General features: G+C 40.3%; 1 protein-coding gene across 1 annotated transcript; it reads right to left on the bottom strand.

Annotated features, from left to right (window-relative positions):
* Positions 1-10,215: 10,215 nt before the first annotated feature.
* On the bottom strand, positions 10,216-22,236 carry LOC103527378 (zinc finger protein 474). The gene is given in 4 exon segments (XM_008492563.2): positions 10,216-10,367; positions 13,431-13,611; positions 21,531-22,067; positions 22,069-22,236. Coding segments are annotated over 4 exon segments (1,038 nt in total).
* Between the last annotated feature and the right edge of the window lie 717 nt (positions 22,237-22,953).

Here is a 22,953-nt window from a genome sequence, read left to right on the forward strand (position 1 = left end):
TCACTTCTGGAGTTATGCAAATATTATTGAGTACCATGTGTGCTACAGTAAGAGTAGCATTGTTTTATGGAACACAGCTCATCTACAAGATGATGGGACAGACTTGGTGTAGATGTGATGGCCAAAATTGGTAATAAGTTTATAGCAAACCAAAGTGCTTTCCAAACAGCTTTTCTCTCTTTAGATTTGGAAAAATCATGAGAGTGAGAACTAGCAGGAAGTTGGTGCATCTGGGACTTTGCTACAACTCTGATGTGTTCTGTAATAATAATGTGCCTTCTTCCACAGAAATAGCTTTTAGGACATAAATTGTCCTGATATGGGAGGACCAGGATAGAAAAACCTTAACAGCACATTTCACATATGCTGCCACACCTTCCTGTAAGCAGCTCATATTAGCACATTTGGACCATTATGGTTAGACTGCTTTCCAGGTCAGAATTTGTTGAGTTGAAATTAGCTGGACATTTGAATGCCATGCTGCAGACTGTAACATAGCTGTGTTGTTGGTCAGTTTCAGTTACATTTTTTCCCCTCAGAAAGTCCCAAAACTCCTCACTGGCCCAAGTGGAACTGATCCGAAACATCTGTGTAATCACTATGAAGAAAAGTAATGGAACTCTGCTCTCAACAACTGCCATCCTTCTCCTGCTCCACTCTTTATTCATGACAAACATCTTGCTCACATTGGAGACTGCTACGCCAGATGGCATCTAAGCTGGGTTTTTATGATAGTTTTCACTTATGAGGGGAGCAATAAACCTTTGACATAATTCTGTGCTCATTTTGTAAACAAAAATATCTCTAAATGCTTCTGCAAGGGCTGATTAAATTTTCTGATATTGTACTACAGCTTTTAGATGCCAAGGAATAGCTGTTTCATGTTGTTGTTTTAAACTAATTAATTGTATCAGTGCAATTGTGCTGTGCAGGTTTTACTATGGAATTTTATTTAATTGAATGAAAACATGATAAAAAGTAAAGTGGAAAAGAAAATATGATACTCTAGCCCATAAGTGAGCCAACCAAGTCACCATCAAAACAACTATCTGTGAAGAGAGGTGTTATAATCAGGTTTTGGGTATGAAAACAACTACAGGACTCAAATGGTAGATGATACAGACAGATGGAGTCTATAAACCAGACTAAGGAAACAGAGAAAACAGAAGAAGGGCTGTGTTGTGTTAAACTTTGGCTTTGGATAACTATGAGTTGATCTTTCCCTGTACCTCAGGCTGGATTGCTGGATTTGTGCTATGTAGGAGTGCCAGCTATTAAGGATGAAAGTTCTTCTCCTTGAGCTTTTAAGAGTGCTGTGAAACCCTGAGGCTTGCCTGGAATGCATCATGTTTAGCGTGCAACCTGGACATGGAAGTTAAGTTAGAACTAGCATTCCCAATCTGGCATCACTGACCAGGGACCTCAGGAACATAGGCTATCACCTCCCTTTCTCTGCACACAGGTTTTCTTTAGAATAAGAGTGTCTACCAACATTTGAGAGTGTCACGGTCAGGAAGAAATCAAAGTATAGTCTCATAAGTCTCAATAAAACTCTCTATTTCTAATAAGAAACCTAACTCTCTATTTCTAATAAGAAACCTGAAGATGTCCATAATACATATATATCCTTTCTAATAAGGAGCTGCTTTCATTTTTCACTCTTAGAATTACTATGCTGCCGAACTTGTCGCCAGTTCATCAAGTCTACAGAAACATCTTCAGACCCTTCCTGAATGTGACAAACCTTGGAAAAAGCCAACAGCTCACTCCATTATTTCAACAGCTGTCTGCTTATAAACAGTTATTTAAAGGGATATCCTTCCTTGTCTTTTCAGAAGTGTAAGTTTTGCTAACCTGGATATTCCATATATTTTACTGGGTATTTTTAGTGCCACACCAGTGAGGAATTTGGTACCTAGTCACTTATGTTACTTACAGGAGTTGAGTTTGTAAATACATGCACAGGATTCTGAGCATGTAAAGGCTGAGTATGCAAAACCGGAGTTACATGACTGTAACTGCTCATTTCTAGCCTTGAACTTGGTTTGTTTTTTTAAAAATTCAAAGCTGAAATATGACATGGATAGTGGAACAAGCAGCCTCTCTGTCTTCCCTTTGCCAGGCTCAATAGATTAGGCCTCTTTACTCTCATAGGCATCACTGTTTTTCAAGCCGTGTGCTCTTTTTAACTCTTGTCAGTGATATAATCTAAATATTGCATATTAGTGGATTAAAAACCCTCCATGTGGCTCTGCTATATTATTTAAGTGCATCTAGCTAGCCATTCTGTTACATGGAGTGTGCCATCTGACCCACATTCCTGATTTCTACTGCTTCCATGCTGCATATACTTTGTGAATTCATGGCAATACACTGAGAAGTGTAACTTCTCTAAAAGCGATTTAGAGAAGATACCTCTGGCCAAATACATCAAATAAGGCTAAATGGCTAAATGCAGGAAGACAACCACAGAACAGGCTATAGTTGCTTTTTTACAGCACTTTTTGTACTCGCCTGAGGCTGGGCTGCACCAGGCCTGTGGGGTCCTTTCATAAGTGAATTACCCATTAGCCAATGGACTGCCCCACTGCCAAGGTCTGGGATCTTTGTCTGTGATCTGATCTTGATTCTGAATGTCCTGTCTGCCTTCTAGGCACTAGCAAACCAACCACTTGTGTAAAAAGACAACAGACTGGAGTAAGAGGTATTGGAAATCCGTTTTATCACAAGCTGCATCTATCAGTGTTCTTTTTTGAATCTTCCCAGACTTTAAAGCTGGTATAAACAGGCAGTAGTAAATACAACGTGTTTTGAATAGAATCTATTGCAAAAGTAAAGTGTTAAACTAACCTGAAAGAGCTAGTTTCCCAACCATTTATATTACAAGTCCTATAATGTAACCTAGGTAAATGTTTTCTTCCCCTTAAGGTATGACAGAAAGCAGGCAAGGCAAAACACTTATTTGGAACTGTCTCCTCTTTCTGACCAGACTGAAAAAATTTGTGTCCAGAGACCTCACTGCTGCTCTGAAGACTGTTTTCTCCACATCTGAATTGGCAGTTTGAATCAACTTCCAAATCCAGGGACAAATCCTACTCCAGGTCAACTGCTCTTACTTGCAGAATCAATTTTCTCTTATTATTGTATGTTTAATGGGGGTCTACATTCTTGGAGAAAAGGGGCTACTGAAGATAGGGGCTGGTGAGGGATGTGGTGGTCAGTGGGCGTCTGGGACTTAGTGATCACGAAATAATAGAGTTCTCAATAATCAGGGATACAAGGAGGGTTGTCAATAAAACCTCTACATTAGACTTCCGGAGGGCAGATTTTGGCCTGTTCAGAAGACTAGTCCAGAGCATACCCTGGGAAACAGCCCTTGAAAACAAAGGGGTCAAGGAGGGATGGACATTCTTCAAAGAGCAAGTTTTGAAAGCTCAGGAGCAGGCTGTCCCGGTGTGCCGAAAGGCGAGCCGGCGGGGAAGACGACCACTCTGGCTCAACAGAGAGACTTTGAAGGAAATTAGGATTAAGAAGAGGGCCTACCGGTTATGGAAAACAGGGTTATCTACTCAAGAGGAATTCAGGAATACAGTTAAGTTATGTAGGAAAAAAATTAGAGACACAAAGGCACAACTTGAACTAAATCTCGCCACCTCTGTGAAGGATAACAAGAAGTCCTTCTACAGATACATCAGTGGCAAAAGGAGGGGCAAGGAAAACATTCATTCTTTAATGGACATGGACGGGAATGTAATTGTCAAAGATGAAGAAAAGGCTGAGGTATTTAACACCTTCTTTGCCTCAGTTTTTAACAGTAAAACGGGCTATCCTGAGGACAGCTGGCTTCTGGAGCCTATAGGAGGCAAGAATCTAAACACCCCCCCTGCAATCCAGAAGGAAACTGTCAGTGATCTACTGAGCTGCTTGGATCCCCACAAGTCTATGGGACCAGATGAACTCCATCCAAGGGTGATGAGAGAGTTGGCAGAAGAGCTCGCCAAGCCTCTCTCTATCATCTACCAGAAGTCCTGGCTCACTGGGGACATCCCTGATGACTGGAAGTTGGCCAATGTCACGCCAATCCACAAGAAGGGCTGGAAGGAAGACCCGGGAAACTACAGGCCTGTCAGCCTGACCTCAGTGCCTGGCAGGGTTATGGAACAGATCATCCTGGGGGCAATCACACAGCACCTGCAGGATGGACAGGGGATCAGACCCAGCCAGCACGGGTTTAGGAAGGGCAGGTCCTGTCTGACCAACCTGATCTCCTTTTATGATCAGGTGACCCGCCTGGTGGATGAGGGGAAGGCTGTGGATGTGGTCTATCTGGACTTCAGCAAGGCCTTCGACACCGTCTCCCACAGCATCCTCCTGAGAAAGCTGGCTGCCCACAGCTTGGACAAGCGTAGTCTGCACTGGGTTAAGAATTGGCTGGAGGGCCGGGCCCAGAGAGTGGTACTGAACAGGGCTGCTTCCAGTTGGCGGCCGGTCACCAGCAGTGTCCCCCAGGGATCAGTGCTGGGCCCAGTCCTGTTCAATATCTTCATTGATGACTTGGATGAGGGGATTGAGTCCATCATCAGCAAGTTTGCTGATGACACCAAGCTGGGGAGAAGTGTTGATCAGCTGGAAGGCAGGAGGATTCTGCAGAGGGACCTGGACAGACTGGAGAGATGGGCTGACTCCAATGGGATGAGGTTCAACACGGCCAAGTGCCGGATCCTGCACTTCGGCCACAACAACCCCATGCAGCGCTACAGGCTGGGGACAGAGTGGTTGGAGAGCAGCCAGGCAGAAAGGGACCTGGGAGTCTGCATTGACAGGAAGCTGAACATGAGCCAGCAGTGTGCCCAGGTGGCCAAGAAGGCCAGTGGCATCCTGGCATGTATCAGAAACAGCATCACCAGCAGGTCCAAGGAGGTGATTCTGCCCCTGTACTCAGCCCTGGTAAGGCCACACCTTGAGTACTGTGTCCAGTTCTGGGCCCCTCAGTTCAGGAAGGATATTGAGGTCCTTGAACAGGTCCAAAGGAGGGCAACCAGGCTGGTGAAGGGACTTGAACACAGATCCTATGAGGAGAGGCTGAGGGAGCTGGGGCTGTTCAGCCTGAAGAAGAGGAGGCTCAGGGGAGACCTGAAAGGAGGCTGGAGCCAGGCGGGGGTTGGTCTCTTTTCCCAGGCAACTCTCAGTAAGACAAGAGGGCATGGTCTTAAATTGTGCCGGGGGAAGTTCAGATTGGATATTAGAAAGAATTTTTTCACGGAAAGGGTGATCAGACATTGGAACAGGCTGCCTGGGGAGGTGGTGGACTCTTCGTCCCTGGAGACATTTAAAAAGCGACTCGATATGGCACTCAGTGCCATAGTCTAGTGACTGTGGCGGTAGTTGATCAAGGGTTGGACTCGATGATCTCTGAGGTCCCTTCCAACCCAGCCTATTCAAAAAAAAAAACAAAAAAAAAACAACAAAGGTTTTTAAAAGATAAGTATCTTTCAGTTTCTATTTTTTTATTGCTACTTTTGGGTAATAAGACAAAATTTAATTCTCAACTAATTGATAATTAATTTATTCCAAATTTAATTCTTCAATAGGCCATGAAATCTCGAGTGTCATCATAAAACCCTTCAGGAACTAATTTGATTAAGGCGTGTTCATATCAACTTCTGATTGATCCCTTAGCTTTTTTGTCTCCATCCTCTATGCAAATGTTACTGTGGGGTTTGACTTCAGTGAATACAGAATGAAATCTTATGTTTGCAAATCTTAATTTGCTTAATTACATCTTAAGCACAGAAATTGCCAGTAGACAGAAGGCAGTGCTGAAAGCAAAATTTCTATACAGGGCTATATATTTTCCAGGTCTGTGCAATACAGAGTGAATTCATTGATCTATGTAGGTTGTCACTGCCTTTTAGATAGAAACTGATACTGCATTTAAAAATTTCTTGTCCCTCAAGGTCTGATATATTAATTGCTGGTAGTCTTTTTATTTATAAAAAGGGTCATGAAACCCTTTATTAAAGGGTGGTAAGCATTTTTGCTATTGCCTCTAAAAATGTGGGACTTCATGAAGCATGCATGGTAGCTAAAGGACCATGACATTTTCAATTTGCTAAACTATACCACTTTGCATATACCATTTAGTTGCTGCTATGTTGTTTGGGTTTTGGGGTTTTTTCCCGCTAATGTCCAGTTTTTTAAGTCTGCAGTAAAACTCATTTAACTCTCCCAGATTGCTTTTCTGAAATGTCATTTTTTTTTAATTGGAACTGATAGGTTCAACAAGTTAAAACATCACCCAGATGGTTTTTTGTTGTTTATGGCCTCAATGTGGATACTCATTTGTTGAATGTAATTGAACTTTCCTTGTTAATACACGTTCTTACTTTCTGTTTACTTTGTCCAGGAATATTGTTAGCTAGTATCAGCATATTTGTGACAAACTAGGTGGAATGCCATTGTTTTTGAAGTTCAGGAAAACATTTTTCAGCTCTTTAACTGTGTTGTGCCAGTTGGAAACATGGGAGTAAGCTGTAAATCATCAGGAGCCAACAGTGGACAAGATAAGGTTAAGTGACAAATCACCAAGTAGAGAACTAAGGGAGCAAAGTAGCTCAATTTCTCATTTCCTTTTCATCTTCTGCAAGAAAGTTAGAATGATAAATGCCAAAGAATAATGAAAAATGCTCATATGATCTCATTTTAACTCTTCCAACAGCAAACCATGAAGGTATTATCAGTGTTTCTCCCAGTGAACCAATCTTGCTACAGAACTCACCATCATCATTTGCACAAACACCAGGGCTGATGAGCTCAGCAGAAAAGTTTGTGCAAGAGCAACTTGGAGATGTGACAGTGCTAACATGTCAGTGTTTGAAAGCAGATGATATGGACTCCTATGTCTGTGGTTATTACAGTTCTATATATTTTGAAAATCATTGCACCCATGATGTTTTCGAGGGAAAGGGTTGTTACAGCTTCTGTGATCTCCCTTAGGGCTGTTGCCTCCTGCTTGGCTCCTGCATCGTCTGGTCTCACCATTAGCCCTCCAAACTGACATTCCAGTGTTAATTTGTCTCCAAGTGGTAAGGCTCACAGTTTCACACATAACACTTCAAGTTCAGGGCACAGCAGCAATCACCTATAGGCAGAGAATGTGCCAAAGCACTATATGACTCCTTCAGAGGCTGATGTAGAAAACATACTTCAGACTTACAGCTTCAGGAGCTCTTGTACATGGTATTTCTGTGTAACACACAATAGCACACTACATGCATGGTTACTATCAGGATTTCTGAATTTCTTTATAAACACCCCGCTTAGGTCATCAGACAGATTTTACTGCTTTTTGAGATAATAGTTTAGAAGATTAAAAATAGACAAGGGTAGAGCTGACATTGAAAAACACAAAAACTGTTCTGGGTGAAATTTCTGGCAGATCTGAAGTAATCAGGACCCAGAGTCCAACTTTCAGAATGACACAGGGCCTCTAACATCTGAATCCCACCAAAAGGTGGGGCTTAATTTTCAGTGCTACAGACGCCAGTGACTCTGAAAAGTCTGTTTAGTTTCTCTAAAATATGATTCTGCTCTTGAAAGTGACTCTGTAATGAAGCTTGATGACTCAGTGAGGCAGATGTAGCCAAAACCTGCTTATTGTGTCTGACAAATGGCAGAGCAGTCTGCCTTTTCAGAAGTGGAAGTGAGGTCCATGAAGAGGAAGAGGGGACACAAAGGTGAGATTTCATGACATCCATAATCCTCCAGTTACCAAGCTACTCTTCAGTGGGACAGTACCTGATGTGAATTACAACAGTCTCCAGGGTAATGTAGTGTTTGTCGCCTGCCAGCAGCTCCTCCTAGGAGCCATTCTAGCAAGACAAACCAGTGCCTCTGTTGGTCTTTCCTCAGACCACATCTTCTCCCAGCCAAATAGAGGAGGGACGCACCAGACCAGCTCCACCACTGACTCCTTATACTGGAGAAGCTAACAAAGACAGATCTGCAGGGTTTACACAGCTTTGCACTGTAGAAGAGAGAGAGAACCTTTGACTTCTGAAGGTATCTATCTGCAGACTATACGTTTCCCATTCTGAAGATGAAAGGGTTGGTGAGGTGCCGTTGATTGTTTTGGAAATTTTTTTCGTCAGTGCTGGTATCTCTCCCAGTCTGAATTAACAGCCTGCCAGGGCTGGAGCCAGGAGCATTCCTCCAATAATAGAACAGTGATATTACTTCTTATTTCACTTATACTACAAATCACACCACTTGATAGCTTGAAAAATAAAAGTTGCTGGTATCCATATTTCCTTTTAGTGTGTATAAAGACCTCCACCTCATCTGATTTGCAAGTGCAATAGTAAGTCTGAATGCACGAAGAAAATTCACACTGGTTACACCATGTGTAACAGCCAGCTTTAAGCCTTAACCCTGAGGGTGAAAACATACATGAGATACAGTTTCTTTCATGGTATCAGGAAGCCTACATTTCTAGTTAACAACTTGTCCTTGATTTTGTCATCTTTTGAATAATCTGATTACTTAATAAAATACATGTGTAAGTAAAATAATAATAAAAAGTGCTCTATGCTATACCTTGTTAAAGGGAGGATTAATTGCTTCATGTTTAACCTATTCAGTGATGTGTTGGCACAGTTTGTGCTACATAACATGGCAGCATTTTTCAAAATAGAACATTCAAACATCTTTCCTACCACTTGCTCATACAATACCTACTCTTCTTAAACTCTGTTACAGTCACATTTGGCATAAAGGACAGGGTTGTATTTTATTCCAGACATCTGACACACTGTGCTTGTTTTGGATTGATATAGAAATGTTTTCTATATCAAGTTCATGACAAAGATGTGCACCTCTACCTTTGACAATTTTTGGCATGACTGGCTTATTGACCTGAGAATAAATCAGATGGTCAGCAACATTCTGAAGCAAGAAATGCTCCAAGAGGAGGAGACTTGGCTTCCACCCCATATCTGGAGCCTTTTATATGGAAATGTCTCACATGTACCAGTCAAGACCTTCAAGAGCTGCAGAGGAAGCAAGCCCTACAAGAAGTTCTACAAGGAAATGCCTCATAGATTTAAACCTTGAGTTGGAGTCAGTGAATAGCCTTGTGTCAAAGATGGACAAGGACATAAAAAATGTCCCCAAACCAACAAAATCAGAGTATTTACTTGATTTCTCTAATTGGTCAAATTCAGCTGGACGTCCTTACCCTAACTAGAGAAGCCTTCAATAGAAGGGAAACAACACTTTCAAAGAATTAACCTTCCTGATCAACATCACTCTGGCTTTGCTTCAACCGAGACTCATTGAGTTACTAGTCATTGAAATTCTTATTTCCTGAAAGTTGTCTTAAGTATCAGTTTCTGAAACAGTAGATAAATATATTCACTGAGTAAGAGACATGTAGCCAAATATCCCTGTGGACAAGGGAGCTCCAGACATTATTTCATCTCTCTCAGTCTCACAGATCTATTGAAAAGCAAGACCACAATATGGATCCCTATGGAGGACCACAATATAGATTCCTGTGGAGACCTCTGCAGTGAAAGATCTCTGAGAGCTACAGGTCTTTTTTAATGTCCTTTGCTGAACAAAACAAACAAACCAAACAAAAAAAACCCCATGCCATGTAAAATGGGAAATGCATGCAAAAGACACAACTTCTTTCAAACATCCAGATAGCTAAATCTGGAAGGTGGTCAAATGTGTGGGGCTGGAGAACAACCCAGATATTAAAACATTCATTCCCAGGGACAGCACAGCAACTTGGAAAACAACCCAGGAAGATACTTCCCTTGGGTTCTCCTTCACCCAACTAAGCACAGGATCAGAGGAATGAAGATGATAGTCAATGATATGTTCAAGTACTCATATGCCATCCCTCTCAGATTGTGGTTTTGTGGTTTCAAGGTGACACTTGGTAAATGATAGAAAAGAGGAGGAATTTTTGCTACTGCTGGGATGAAAAATCAACATATTAGACCTGACACTATGGTAGCAACTACTGATTTTACTCCAGAGGCTTTTGGATCATGTGATCTGATGACAGAGTGCAGGGTTGGTACCAATGGCTCTCCAGCTGGGTTTCATTTCTCTCACAGCTTGGCTGACAGGTATGGGTGCATGTGTGTGTATTCATACATGCAAGTATGCACACATGCACATGTATTCATGTGTGTTACATCCACTTCATTTTGCAGGTTTTGGTTTACAGGACCGCTGGTGGACAATCAGTCTGTCTGGAAGAAAAGTACGCCCACAAATATCACATGGAACTAGCTGGTTCTGGGCGCTGGTCCAGGCAGCTTCATTTAAAGCATCAAGATCATAGAAACCTTTGGCTGGAAAATTAAAAAAAGAAAGTATCAGCTTTCATTCTGGAGAGCCACATTCAAGTCTTCATGGAAAATATTTTCAGGAAATACCTGTTGACTGAGCCTTTCAGTTTAACCAAAGCATATTGCTTTTGCAAATGAAAAAGAAAGAGAAGAAAGAAGTAAGAGAGTAAAAAATATGCTAAAAAAGACACTGCTTTTTGTCCCAAGGGCTGAATTAAATTAGCTTCAAACTGAATCATTTTGTATTGTATGAGACTACAGAGAAAACATCATGCTGTGCTTTATGATATGCATTCTCAGCTAATTATTAACATCTTTGCATACATACTATTATCAGCAAATTTGACTTTCTGGCTTTACTTCAAGTTCTGTTTAATGAGCATATGTTATCTGACCATGGCAGTGGGTAGGAGCTTATCATACTTGAGAATATGCTCTTTGTACTACTCTGGACAGGAGGCCAAATTTTCTTCCTCTTGAAGTCTGTGGAAGATTTGCCAGTAAGTGGAGTAGAGCTTAGGTAAGCCTAAAACCTTACAAACAAAATCTGCAGTTCTCTTAAGTCACAGCTTCCAGTGAGGTCATTGTACTGATGCATCTATTGTCATCTAAACGCTTAACCAGCCTTACCCAAAGTTATTTTCCACTGCAGGAAGAGTGGCTGCTCTGAAATCTCAGGATCATTCTTAAAACTCTCACATCAGATATATTTTCAAGATTTTATTTGAGTATTAAAAAGGTCTTGTTTACTTTCATCTTGAAATGGAGTTTTACATAGTGTTGTTGCAAACAGATTTACAAAGAAGCCAGGTAGGTTGGTTAATACCTGGATTTAGGTCTTATAAGTCTTCATATGAAGTGCATGCAGAAAAAAATGTCTGGCTTGATTTGAATATGTATTTGCTTCACCCTTCTCAAAAGGTACAACAACACAGAAAATAACTATGAAAACTGCTGTTGTCTTTGAACTGTTAGCAGCAAACCATTTTCTAAAAGAAAAAGATTCATGCACTTAAAAATATTGCATGGTTTCTGTCACTGGCACATGATAGAGCTCTTCATTAAAGGCCCATACAGTTTTAATATGATTCATATCCAATGGTTCACATAACCACAATAAGCCTTAGATCTCTTAATATGCCTGTTCCTAATGTTCATTTTGTTAGAAGAGCAACCAAGTTGTGTTTCTTTTCTTGGCTGAGACAAATATCCCCTTTGCTTGCAGGAAATGAATGTGTGTTTTCTGTACTTTGGAAAGTTTATTGAATATAAAAAAACAACAACAAAAAAAAGAGACAGAGAGATGACTTTCTCCTTGCAGGCATGTGTTAGGCATTCCACAAACAAAACACTGTGTAATCAGGGCAGCGGTTGTCTTCTCATGACAGTTGAGTTTTCAGAAAAAGATTTATGTAAGTTATAAAAAGTTTTATGTAAGCAGTTAATATTTCTGAGCTTTTTTTGAACATTGCCTGCTCCATTCAACAACAAGGGTAACCCCTCCTCCCTAAGTTAAGAAACTGTGAGACCTGCAGCACATGTATGTGGTCTCAAGGTCAGTTACAGCATTAACCAGATGATTGAGAGTAAGTCTTATGGAAAAAGAACAACACTGAGATTGTTTTGTCAAGGCCAGGAGCGTGAGGCAACTGCAGGGGGAACAGTGTTAGCTCAAGCTACAGAACTTTTCATACTTGCACCAGCAGGCATTTAGGGACAGATGCTGGAAGCAAGTGACTGTCCTTTGGTAAGTGTGGGCACACTTCACTTCACAGGGGATGCACAGCACCTGGTGTGACTCACTGCATAAATGAGACAGTTTTCTGATTCGTATCTGAGAGCTTTCTACTGGATTGTTCTCTCAAAGACAGGCTGTCTTTCTCCTTGCACTCCCTCCCTTGCACAGGAATACTGCATTTCAAAATAACCTGATTTATACTTTTGCATCCTTCTCTTTCAGCAGGAATTCTCATTTTCTCCATCTTTTTAAACCACACAACATGCCATAATTGAAAAAAGCTTAACAAAAAAAAAAAAAAAAAAAGCAGATACAATTAATATGTCTTTGGAAGCTCTTTTACAACTGATTCAAGTCTACTGCTTGCCATTTATTAATCAGGTTCAGATTTGATATTATTTGAATGGCAATTGTTATTTTTAACATCTAGTTAGTGGTTTTGGTGATCCTGCTTTCTTCTGTGTGTGTCTTCTGAGGATGTATTTTTTTGTACTGCTGTAAACTGATCTAGTTTATGACTCTCACAGTGAGTTATAGGAGAATTTGTCTACTTTTCCAGACATTAGGGGAAGCTGTGGGAAATTGTGGGGAATATTATAAAAAACGGGGGTGAATTTACAGCCTGTGAGTAACTGGTCCACACTGAGTCCAAAGTAGCTTAGATCAGCTGGCAGGGCCAGGGAAAGCATCCAGCTGAAATGGTGAAATAACTTATGTGGGAATGGGGAAGTCCTGGAAGCAGCTTCCAGACAAAGCACAGATAAAGTTTCCTTTTGGTCCTACATTGAGCATCCACTCCTGGGATACATATGGGAGTCCAGCTCTCTCAGGTTGTGGAGGTCACAAATTCTCATTGATTTGAAGAATTTGCTATCCAGACATCTCAATAAAGAGAAATCACAACACACACACATTTTATTTTAATGACTGTATGTGTCAGGTTGGCACTTCATTCTTAGATGCTTTTTCTCATTTCAAAATATGCCTTTCTACAATATTGAAAATAGTCAAAAGGTACTGATGTTGCTGTGAAGCAGCAGATTACTGATTTTTGTGTGCTTTGATTCAGAAAATATGGACACATAAAGAGAACTAATCCAGGAACCATGTCCCAGAAGGTAAAAACAACTCTTACTTTTCACAGATGCAGCACAAAAGGAGAACAGGACATTTAACAAACAGCTTAAAACACCCTATGATGGTTACTTTCTCTTCTAATTAAGATGGAGAAAGAAGTACTTGCAAACCACTAAGCTGCTGTTCAATTAATTTTTTTTTTCTTCCTTGCAGGTTCTCCCTCCCATCTCCTCACTTATTCTGTAGCTTACCTTGTACAGGATTGACATCAGGCTTTTTAGGCTCTGGTCTTCTCAGGTGCTTGGGTAGCATGTCATTCTCCTGGTGCCATTTTTTAAGGCATTGTGGCTCATGTATTGCAATAGATTTTGTTCCATACTCACGGCCACATATGTAACAAATCACTGTTGGTGGCCGTCTTATCCCTTGTGCCTGCAAATAACAGTTGTGAAGATGAATAAACATTGTCTTCAACATGAATTTTGAATTAGAACACCTTTGGATGAAAACAGTCATGTAGATTAAGAAACTTATTCCTATCTATGAAATCAACATATCTTTTTCTGTCATTTTGTCTGGATTCAGTCTTCGGATCTGTGAGAGATACTGGCTTATTAACTGGTCTAAGTTAATAAATACCCTATCTAAAACAGGTAGGGTCCTCCTGCAGACACCGTCCTGAAAATTCATGTGTGCTACCTAATTAACACTTATCTATGTAGCTCTTATTTTCTTACCCTCAAGTTTGTGGAAATGCTGAGTCTTCACAGGGAGAAACAACTCTGCAGCAGCAGAGTTGCTGCAGCAATGTCCACCTTAAATGTTGAAGCCTTTTTCTTATCAACCAAACAGAAGTAACATGGAAAGCAGGAAAAGTTTTCTCAGCTGAAATGCTGATATCTAGTGCAGTAGGAGAAAGACCCCACCTCACGGCAGAACACAGTCAAAATGTGGTGTCCAGCCTCAGCATCTCTCTCAAGCTGGAGAAGAGGAGCTGGCTCAAGATTGTCCCTGACCTTAAATTACTTCTGCCACAGGTCAGCTGCTGGTGGAATTCTTGGTCTTGAATAATTAAAACCGATCTAGGATATTTCAGGATAGGGGGCAAAAAAAAAAAAAAAAAAAAAAAAAGGAAGTGTTGCTTGCTTATCCCATAGGGTCAGTGTGAACTTTGCCAGTGACTGCAGCAAGAGCAACTCAGTGTTTCTGCACTGCAGATCTGCTTTTGTCCACAGAGAAAAACAGCTCAAACGAAATAAAAAAAAACCCAAAAAAGAAAACGTTAACCCCAAACTCCACAAATGTATATTCAAAGCTTGAAAAATATATAATTACTGTGGTATTGCAGATTATGAACTTTACTGTGTCCTTAGGCACATCCTGGGCTAGGCATGGTGTCAGTACCAGCCCTACTTCAGGAGTAGTGTAAAAACATACTGCAGAGACAGCACTTGGAGGGATTCTGATGCATCTCACAAATGCCAGCATTTTCTGCGCTCCTGACTTCAAAATACCAGTAAAAGACCAGCTATTCCCTGCCCTCCTAAAGCAGAGGGACAGCCATGCCAGACCAAACATGGGAAGACTTTCTCACTCAAACAAGGGAGGCAGGGATTTAATTTTTTCCTTTGCTGCTGTGTAAGACAAAGCATAACCTGTTCCAGTATTTATGACTATGTCTGTCAGCCCATCAGCATATTCAAGAAATTCTGGGCAGCTCTTCTCACATTTGTGCTACAGTCTGAAAATGTCATTAGAGAACAATCTGCATAAGCTTTCTTTCCTGTATCACACATGTAAACTCAATTACATGAAGAAATAATACTCAACAAAGTATTATTGCTGGGAAATGTTGGACTTAATCTGGAAAATTTTCATAGTGAACTGAAATATAACTTATCCAAAGACAGTCTTCCCAAGGACATTTTCATCCTCTTAACTTTCAAATGGAATTTCCTTAGCCATCTTTGATAACAAGATATTTTATATATAATGTTTTTTCTTGTTCATAACTGAATACAGCAACAACTGATTTAAGAGTGCCCTCTAATTTTCATTATCAGCTTTTGCATACTTCCTTACTATAGCTTTTGAGCTAGATCTTGTCCTGTTTGGAGATAAGACTGGTCCAGATACAGCATCTTGTGAAGGAAGTGTGTGTAACTTTGTAGGCTTTGAAATCTCTAGATTATGATACAGTATAAACTCTTGAAGCTAGAGGACTCATTTCAGGATGCATGCTTGTTATGGGTATGCTTGTAGTATTTTAGAAATGGTTTTCTTAAAAAAAAAAAAAAAAAAAAAAAAAGCTAGGTGTAAAAACACTAGGAACATATTTTCCTCCCAAGTTTTCTTTAGGTAAGTTTGTGACATTCAGTATAAAAGCTTATTTGTTGGCTGAAAATTAGGGAAGAGCAATCTGATTTACATTCAGATTGTAGGGACTCTTAACATACTACTAGAATGGGAAAAAGAAATCCTAGAAAAAAGAAATGGAAATCACAGTTACTTAGCCTGCACTGTCACAATCATTTCCATTATATAGGGCAGTATAAAAGAAAATGTATATCTTCATTGAGACTTAAAAGTCCTGATATAAGACAGGTGAAAAGTAATTTAAAAATCAGATATTCCCAATAACTTTAAAAGATGCATGAAAATATCATTGCTAAAACCATAGTTTTTTAATCTTATAAATATTTCCCTCATGAGTGGAGATTGTTTTTTACCTTTGACTGCTTCATTCACATCAATTACACTTATTCCAAAGTAGTTGTGATGTCCTACTATTGAGGATCTGCCAGAGACCTCTGAGACAAAATTCAGTGATCTCCCTCCAGTCCAATGTGGATACATTTCCACACATGTAAGATGGTCTTTTTGGTAAATAAAAACCCTAAAACGTAAAGCTTAAATCAGCAGTACTGTGGTCCTTTCAGATCCTGACATAGAGTTTGAATTTTTGTTTGTGACTGAGCAGAACCAGGCTTGCAGCTAAAGAGAGGATTATGTTTTCCAAAGTTATCAATTGGGATTGATTCAAAACTAAATCCTGTTTGGTGAAACAATGTTTAAGAAATATATTCAAGTAGAAATATTTTGTTTTGTAACTTCCACAATTAAAAAATGTTCAGAAACAATAGCAGAGGCCAGCATTAATTAAAAGGAAATGGATCATTCTAAGGGTGGAATTGTTTTCTCCAGAAATGTAGTGGGTTTGTACGATCACTGCACATCAAATTATGTACACAGGTCCTTCTCTGCAAGCACATGTTAAAAAACTGGAAAATAAAGCCTGAAGGAGAGTATCCTTACAATTGGTGGTAACAGCTCTTTTGTTGTTTAACTATGGAATCCAAGGTATGATAAGCTTTGTTTGGGCTTTCTACAGCTGATGTTTATCCTTCATTTCTATTTCTCTTCAGAGTGTGCCTATCCCAAATGTCACATCTGGAGGACTGCAGTTTGAAACTAAACTATTTTTGGAATCACCACAATTTTCCAACCCAAACTACTCACAGGCCAGTGGCTAGGCTGTCTGCTCACTGCTTTGTTTTTCAGTTTTAAAAAGAGTTGTAGGGCAGGTCTGTTCCTGAGGGTATGTGTTATAAAAATACCTACAAATACCTAGCAGTGCAGTTAGGCTTTCCTCTGGTGTCTCACTGTTTTCTATTTTCTCCAGAACTGCTAAGTATGTCTGCATGACCATGAATGAAGTCATTCAGTTCAGAGGGCTATGCAAGTATATATTTTCAATAGACTTGACATTACTTGAGGCTAACTCCAGGCTGCTGTTATGGTGTTACATGAGGTCAAATCCTCCCATCCTGCACAAAAGCTTTTAATTTCTTTCTAAGTACACTCAGTAAGACTGACTCCTAAAGTCCCCTCCACAAATATTTAACATGCAGGACTGCACACGCCTCTACCTCTCTTGTTTGTTTAATTATCTATGTGGCCACAGCTCTCATGATAGGCTTGAGCTGACCAAGGAACAGAGGATCAGGAAAAGTTTGGTACAAACACTTGGCAACATCATTGTGTTGTACAAAAGCACCTTACCACACAATTCTTCTCTGAAACTGCAGAAAGGACATGGACAAGCTGTGACATGGTTGTCATGATCAAACAAAGGTGCATTTCACACCCTTCTGGACTGACTTCAGCAACTGCCCCAACAAAGCAGCAGACTAACATTAGCACTGGTCATATGTCTTTATATGAAATTTCCTTGAATAGGAAGGTAAATCTGCCTGGTAGTATAGGTATTGAAATATTTCACTCAAATGAAAGCTCTAGAATATTCCTTTTTACTCCTGATGGGTTATTTCTAAAATGAATGTATCAGTATAATGAATATGGCACTTGTGTAAAAGCAGAAATGCAGGAAGCTCAGTCATTCTCCATGACAATACTCAATGTGTTTCATTCCAGCCATCCATTCACTGTCAATTCTCAACTCAATTCTCAATTTTATATACTTGCAAATAGATTTGTCAGCTTTCTCCTAAGAAAGTCTTCAAAACTGCTGCAAATGAGACAAGCAAAGTTTATCACAGATTTTCCATCTTCATCAGAATTACATAGCATCTGAAGTTTTCAATGTACCAGATGACTTTATGCTAGAGCAAGATATATCAACATTTTGCTGCTAAACAGGTTTTCAAGACATACTATGTTAATATGCATTGCAGAATAGCAAAGGTAGATTGCCAGAATCCTATTTTTACATAATTAACTTGATAAGAAAACAGCAGATGGCAGCACCAGATACTAGTGACATGTCTGATGGGATTTTAGGATAGAAGCCATCTAATGCCAAAAAAAAAAAAAAAAAAAAAAAGGAACACATATACTCACAGCAAGTCATTAGTACTCACTTACATGTAGCAGACATTCTGGTCTATGAAATAATCAAAACCACACTCTGATCTAGTCCAAGTCTGAGTTTCAGTAGTCCCAGACATCACTTCCACTGTCTGACATATCACAAAAGAATCCAAAAAACATTCCAGAGTTCATGAGATCCTTGAGAGTCTCTTAAGCATAGGCTGTTGTTTGCTTTACACAGCCAGACATGGTTAACTCAGATGTGTTCATGAATTCTGAGAGTGAGGACAGTTAGAGAAAGAGATGACTTATCAAAGCTGCTGAGTCTCCAGCTCTAAAGTCAGTGATATCAGTAATGATACCAGTACAGTTGATCCTGCACTTGAGAGTGTGGTGAAGTTCCCACTGAGTGGAAAAGGGGAAACATAAATAACCCCCATTTTTAAAACTGGAAAAAGGAAGACCTAGCATACCACAGGCCAGTCTCACCTCTGTGCCTGTCAAGATTACGAAGCAGATTGACCTGGAAATTACATGGAAAATAAGGAGGTGATTGATGACAGCCAATAGGGCTTTATTAAAGGACAATCATGCCTGAAAACTTTGCTGGCCTTCTATGAAGGGGTTACAGCATTGGGCTATAAGGGAAGAGAAACTGCTGTCATCTACATGGACTTGTGCAAAGCATTCAACACTGCCCCAGTGTTGGAGAGATACAGACTTGACAGACGGGCCACTTGGTGGATAAGAAATTGGCCATGTGGTCGCACTCAGAGTTTTGGTCAACAAGTGGAGATTAGTGACAAGGAGTCACTAATAGGACTGATGCTGTTTAACATCTTTGTCAGAGACATGGACTATGGTATTGAATGCACCTTCAGCAAGCTTGCTGATAACACCAAGCTTGGGTGTTGCTTGCTATAAAGCTCAATGTGAGCCAGCAATGTGTGCTTGTAGCCCAGAAAGCCAATCACATATTGGGCTGCACAAAAAAGAAATATGACCAGCAGGTCAAGTGAGGTGATTCTCCCCCTCTGCTCTGTACTTGTGAGAATCCACCTGGAATACTGTGTCCAGTTCTGAAGGCTTCAACAAGGGAAGGCCATTCTATTTCTCTTCAGAGTGTGCCTATCCCAAATGTCACATCTGGAGGACTGCAGTTTGAAAGAGCTCCTCTGCAGCTCTTTGGGTGAGTCCAGAGGAGAGCTGGAACACCTCTGTCATGAAGAAAGGCTGAGAGACTTAGGGTTGTTCAGCCTGGAGGAGAGAAGGCTCCAAGGAGACCTTACAGCAAAGTTTCAGCACCTGAAGGGGGCTGCCAGGAAAGTTGGGGACAGACTTTAACAAAGCCATGTAGTGATGGGACAAGGGCTGTTTTCAAACTGAAAGGAGGCAGACTTAGATTAGATATTAGGGTGAAATTCTCTCCCATGAAAGTGGTAAGACACAAGATGCTCTGGGAAGCTGTGGACGCTGCCTCTCTTCAAATGTTCAAGATCAGGTTCAAGATCAGGTTCAAGATCAGCACTTTGGGTCTAAGTGGAAAGTTAGACCTTCCCCACAAGGCAGGGGGAGAATGGAACTAGATGATCTTTCAGGTTGCTTCCAACCCAAATATTTCTATGATTCTTAAATCCCTTCTGCTAGGATCCAAACTGAAGACCATTTCACCTTGCTACCAGTTATTTTTTAACAAAATTAACAAGCATCTGAGTAGTTGGTAAAGTGAGCAAAATTTTAAAGAATATACTGGAAAAATATTGAAACTGTATAGGAGACCAGATCTGGCCTGTGTCCATAGTAGACCTGCAGTTCTTCCGTGAACTTAGCTCATTTCAACATCCTTCAGTAGATATTTATTTCAGTCTTTCCATCTCTATTACCTCTGCCTTTAATGTGTACCTTCTCTTTACAAAAGCACAGATCTAAAAATAATAAAGAACCTCAGAGAGGTAAAATCTATCATCCCTTCCTAAAAACCATTGTTAATAAAGAAGTCCTTCAGAGTCAATTACAAACTGCAAGCTGTAAAGCCTTATTTGTTCTGCTGCAACTGATGAACTGTAACTGCTTGGAAGTAAATGAGGAAACCTGTTGTTCTCACAGAAGAAAGAATAGATTCAAACACATTTCATTCTGGCTCTGCAGAGCTCACAGAAGGAAAAAGTGGTAATAATGTTGTTGTTCAATAAGTAAGCAGATGTGACTGAATCCACACAGGGACCAGATATGTTGTGCAAGACAGCAACATTATTATTTTCAATGCCAAACCACACTCCAAAATTTTTTTATGACATTGTCACACTGTGGTCATTCTACCCCCTGCCCCACTCTTTTTTTTAAGGATATAGCTCCATGTGTGATGAACAAAAATCTCTGCTTCATATCCATGCCTTTAATTGAACAGTCACCTATAGAGCAATGCCAGTTCTCCAGAGCAACACACCAAGGACATCTCCATTCCTACAGCTATAGATGCACCTGTGCAACACCTTCAACTGCTTGTGGTTTATTTGAAATTGCTGATTAAAGACCTGAGGAGTGGACCTAATTTGCCAATACCTATCTCTGTGGTCTCAAATAGCACAATAAAAAAATGACCCACATTGTCTTTATTCTCGTGTTCAAAGGGTTAATGCTGTTATCTCAGTTTATTCAGCAGCTGGAAAACTGAAATACAGCATGCTTCAACTTTTACAACTGTTTTAGAAATGCTCTGCATATCACTGCATTCCTTTGGTGACTGGGAAAGATAAATCCCATTTTCAAAAGTAGTGTAGGCAATCAGGAGTCCAACTCCCATTAAAAAAACATTATTGTAGACAGTGGACCTAAATTTAGACATCTATCTTTTTACAAAACTCCTGGCCAGAAGAGAGCTTGTGCAGAAACAAATGCAGAAAAAAATGTCATTTTCCAAAACTCTGCTTAGCTTTTGGATAATGTGAATCAGCTTCTTTATTCTTGGATTTTGAGTCAAGTTCAGTGGAAATAAATGTGCAGTCTTATTTATTTCACTGTTGTTATACTCTGAGCTGATGCCTTTGACCATGCAGTCCTCAATAAATTTGTGTTCCATGCAAAGGGTAAGAGTAATGGTAAAAATTGAAGAGCACTGGAGTGCTTACAGAATAATGAAACATTGTCTTTCTAACTAAATAAAAACACCTAATACCTTCTGAAACATAGAACATTCAAAGCTTCCCTAAACTACCTGATAGCAGCTCCCGGAGAACTATAGCACACAATGGTCACTTTTGGTGACATAACTCTCACAGTACCACAAAGTATGAGAAGCCAACTACTCCCTTTCAGTAGGAAAATCAACAAATAGGCATAAGTAGTGTCCCACATGCACTCAGTATTCCCCTTCCCTTTTGCAACTATTCAGCAGAGAATCATCTCTGCATGGAACCAAAAGATCCTTCAGAAGGAAAGTGATGGGAACACAGTCTCTAATGGAGTGTCCAGGATAAAATGCCACCCAGACTCTTCCAAAGACCATATGCTTAACCATTTACCTTGTTTAACGTGGCTGGTGCAGCTCCGCCCTTTCCTTCCATGGTCTTCAATGGATCATTGCTCGCTGAGCCAGATCCAGAGCTTGGGCCTTTTCCAGAGGTACGGGGGGCAGAGCTTGACTGCCCCTCCTTGCTGCTACCTCCTTTGCAACTCCTTTGGTGCACAATGAGTCGGTCAGGAAGGAAGGTTCGTCCACAGTTTTCACAGGGCAGGAGCTGGGCTTGAGCACTCTGGTAGGCTGCCTCATTTTCATCTGCAAGTGTGCAGGAACCACCACCCAGGACCTCAGGTTTTCTGGGCTCCACTCTTCTGAGATGCTTCGGTAGCTTATTGTTTTCAATATGCCACTTCTCTAGGCACTGGGGTTCATGTATAGAAATAGACTGTGACCCAAATTCTCTGCCACAGATATAGCATACCCTGAAGCCAGGTCTTTTTGGTGGGACGACAGGCCGATTCAGTGGTGTCTCAGACATATTTGAAGAATCTGACTGCTTTGATATTATTGCAGTGCCTGGTCGCCTTTGTCTGGGATCCAGCTTCTTGATCTACTACTCTGGGCAAAATTCTGGGAAGATCTGACACACCAGATGATGAAACCTGCTCTGAAGGAAAAACGCTAGAGACACTAGCAGGGGTCTCTCCAGCAGCTGGCAGCTTGTTACAGGTTTTGTTCACATTGTTTTTGTTGATATTTGTTTCCATGAATGGTACAAGATGTCAAGAAACTTCTTTCTCTCCTGCACTTAAGGGGCTCATGGAAGTCTGTTAATCAGCATGATGCTCCATCTCCTTTATTTGGCTTCAGTGCCTTGAAAATTCTAGGGACTTTAAAGCTGGAAAACTGAACTTAATGGCCATTTCAGTAGGGATAGAGGGCTTCTGTGTGGTTTTGTTTCACCTTTTGGTTTGACAGATCCTGAAAAATATTAATTGAGTACATATTAATAAAAAATGTTTCTTTTTAAGGTTACTGGCCAGTGATTCATCACTAGAATCAGTTTACCTTACCACTTCATTATATTTTTAAGTAGCAGAGAAGTAACACCCCATACATGTTATATAATGATGAACTGAATAACATAAATCTGAAATTCTAGTCTTAGAGGGTGTGAAGTCATGAAGGACATGAAAGAAGATGGGTGTGCATAAACTGAAGCTGATGAAATAACAAATATGCTTTTTTTTTTTTGTAATTGGCAGAACTGATATTTCTGACACAGCCTTAAGTCTACCAATTCAGTTAAACATCATTTCCCTGTCTCAAATGAAATTCCCGATGCCAGTGTTCAGTCTCCAAAGGCATAATTAGTAAGCAAAATGTTCCCAGTTTGTAGGTTGGAGGAAATACTAGGCCCCTTTACTCAGCACTTGTGAGGTGTTATCTCAAATTCACAGACAAGTCTTAATTCTCCTAGTAAA

Source organism: Calypte anna, chromosome Z (assembly GCF_003957555.1).
Source record: "Calypte anna isolate BGI_N300 chromosome Z, bCalAnn1_v1.p, whole genome shotgun sequence".
NCBI lineage: Eukaryota > Metazoa > Chordata > Aves > Apodiformes > Trochilidae > Calypte > Calypte anna.